At 42.8% G+C, this 2892-nt stretch overlaps 1 protein-coding gene across 1 annotated transcript; it reads right to left on the bottom strand.

Annotated features, from left to right (window-relative positions):
- Window positions 1–412: 412 nt before the first annotated feature.
- LOC124407720 (protein obstructor-E-like) lies at window positions 413–1785 on the bottom strand. The gene is made up of 3 exons (XM_046884145.1): window positions 1440–1785; window positions 838–1255; window positions 413–536 (listed from the first exon to the last, which is right to left on the bottom strand). Exons 1-3 carry the CDS (start codon window positions 1702–1704, stop codon window positions 509–511), a joined length of 711 nt encoding a protein of 236 aa, XP_046740101.1. The 5' UTR covers window positions 1705–1785; the 3' UTR covers window positions 413–508.
- Between the last annotated feature and the right edge of the window lie 1107 nt (window positions 1786–2892).

Raw genomic sequence — 2892 nt, 5'->3', positions numbered from 1 at the left:
CGAGACTACACGGGGGAACGAGATCGCGGTCCACGATACATGAACGCATGAATATCGACGGTGAAAGCCGTTAATATCTGCCTTTATGATGTTACGCGCGATCTCTGCCTTGTATGCAGCATTCGATACGATGTAATACAAATCAAAGGCGGTTACGAGTGGCCACACTTTTTTTCCGCGTAACTTGTGTCTTTTTTTCATTCATTATTTTATTTTTACAGTAACCCGCTAGCAAAAGTTGCGCGTGGCGTTGCCCGTACGACTGAAACAATCTTTACTTTGATTTTATTTCTCTTTTTATTCACTGTAATATATCATATTGTGATATATCATATGCCTAGATAATACATGTACACTACGTCTAACGATGCGAAGAGAAAGGTTTGGGTAGTGAACAATGAAACAGCTTCGATCTTATTATATAAGAATAATAATAATAAGTGATTTATTTTTTCTTAAAGGTAGAAGTAAATTGTTACATGCATATTTGAATCTGCAACGTAACCGATCAGTTCTTTTTCTTGTAATAGTCCTCGCTGCAACAAACACAAAGAACAAATACAAACGACATTAGAAAGACGTTGAACAATAGAATTAACAACTGGATATTACACCATTATTATCGATTATTGATAGTTTATACTCCATTCCATCTTTTATGGCAGACTTGTTTGTGCCTATTGAAATATCCTTTGAAATTAATCACTCGTGCGAAAGTCGCGCGAGTCATTTATCCTCGCATAACAAAAGCCATGATCATCGTCAGCGTGATATGTCAACGAAATCAAAATCCACTTCGGTACTCAAAGTAAGAACGTAACAACGAAATGAACTCACCATCCCGGTACGTTTTCCGGATCCATGCACTGGAAGCTATCCTCGTTGTAAACGGTGCCTTCGTCGCACTGTCCCTTTTGGGGCCTAAGGCCGTTCTTGCAAATATAGAACTTTGCGCAATCGTCGGGGTGGGGATACAACGGATGAGGAAGAGCCCGTCCCTGGGGGTTGGGAAGGTCGGATTGCGGGCAGACAAATCCATCGTCGAGGATGTCACGTCTAGGAGCAGCACATTCCCTCGTTGATTCAGCGGGCCAGACGCAGGAAGATACCGAGTCGTCGTAGATGAGACCAGCTGGGCACGGCATCACGGAAGCCACGCCGTCCTTGCAGTTCACGAACTGGTCACAGGCGGTCGGATCTTCGTGCCGGAAGTAGCCGTTGGCACGCGGGCAGCCCTTCGAAGGCTGGGGCTCCTCTGAAATGGGAAGAGCATCGAGAGGTAAGCAAACTTGACGTATGGAATGGTTCACTTTATAGAAATTAACTCGGATCTCTTGGAGCTGGAAGCACTGATTGGACATCGAGAGATTTCACAGCCAGGGTCAAGATGAAGGGGAACGTCGACCGAGATAGAAATGGATGAGGAAACAAATACTCACGCAGAAGGGTGCGGTCGCCACATGGAACGTTGGAAGGTAAATCGCAGAACTCTCTCTTGGGATTGTCGTCCTTGAATACGAGCCCATCGCTGCAGAGTCTTTCCTCTGCTCTTCCGTTCTCGCAGGCGTAGTACAAGTCGCACTGCTCCGAGTCAGGGTAGAACCCCTTAGAGGTCGGACATTGGAACTGACCAGCTGCTTGTTCGAGGCAGAAGATCATCCCTACGATGAGGCAGCAGAGCGTCCAAGGTTTTGAAGATGGCATCTTGAGGTCGTGGTTCGAGTTCTCTGCTCTTCAAAACGCGACTGTTGCCTTCGCGTCAAGCTTGATCCTGATCCCCTCGGCTGCACTCGCCATTTCGTTTCCCAACCCCTCTCCACCTAACTCTCTTCTGAAAACCCCTCTCTTCCGCACTGTCTTTCGCTCTCTTTCTCTTAATCTTCCTCTTTCTCTTTCTCGCCCCCACTCACTCTTGGTCTCTATTTTTTCCATCCCGCACGCTCTCCTGCTACTCTCTTTTCGCCATCGCACTTTTACGCATCAGCCACATATTGGTGCACCATATGTGTATCAAAGACACGGTGTGTGTCTACGTATACACACCGCGCCCATATCTCAATCGAAAGCTGGCGACGACGTTCTTGAGTCCTACGATCGAAGGGCCGGAATCAAATTTCGTTTGAAATCCGGTTTTACTGCATTACAGAACTGGTCAGATTATTCTGCAGAGATATTTTCTTCGCAAATGCCATTATATTCTCAGCTGCGAGACTAAGAGATTTTCGCTTAGCGAAATTCAATTCCATGCTTTCCTATGGTTTCGAGTCTTGCGATCAGCCATTTTTGTTACATTATATTTTATAGATACTTTGATTACATATCTTTTTCTGATTTTTACAATTCGAATGAATCAGAAACAATTTGGTCATTAGACTTTCTAAGTAGGCGATGCCGCATTATTGAAGTGTTTATTAAAATTTCAAAAAGTACTTCGTAATTTCACCGCTGGGTGCAGAGGAGTAAAAGTACCTTGCCAGCGAGCTCTAGTGCGTGTTAAGTATCAAATCAAGTATCAGACCATGTGTCTAATGAGTCTACAATACTTTCATGTAAATTGCAGAAATTTGGATTCGCTTTTAAAATACTACAAACTGAATTACAATTATTAATTTTCTCTCCGCGCAAATAAAAACTGTCAACATCTTTATGTATAGCGCAATGAATTATCTCTCCACGAATTACCAATTATGACATATCGATTATTAGCGAAAATGAAAAGTATGACGAATATTTTTTTTCGCCAAGACAATAAAACATATAATTATCAACGTAATAATAATAAAAGATTTTTGCAACTGGTGTTAAACTTCCTGCGTGGCACCGATTCGACTCTCTATGAAATTCTGAAGGTTATCATGTTTGTCAATATCTCTTATTTGTAAAATTTTATCA

The sequence above is a fragment of the Diprion similis genome, chromosome 6 (genome assembly GCF_021155765.1).
Source record: "Diprion similis isolate iyDipSimi1 chromosome 6, iyDipSimi1.1, whole genome shotgun sequence".
In the NCBI taxonomy this organism is placed as follows: domain Eukaryota; kingdom Metazoa; phylum Arthropoda; class Insecta; order Hymenoptera; family Diprionidae; genus Diprion; species Diprion similis.
This window is presented reverse-complemented; position numbering and strand designations above follow the sequence as displayed.

Excerpts from the sequence above, each read along its gene's own strand:
- LOC124407720 (XM_046884145.1), bottom strand. The coding sequence starts at position 1,704 with ATGCCATCTTCAAAACCTTGGACGCTCTGCTGCCTCATCGTAGGGATG. Across the intron at positions 1,256-1,439 it reads TGGCGACCGCACCCTTCTGC|AGGAGCCCCAGCCTTCGAAG; the intron begins GTGAGTATTTGT and ends TTCCCATTTCAG. Across the intron at positions 537-837 it reads CCGGAAAACGTACCGGGATG|CGAGGACTATTACAAGAAAA; the intron begins GTGAGTTCATTT and ends TGTTTGTTGCAG.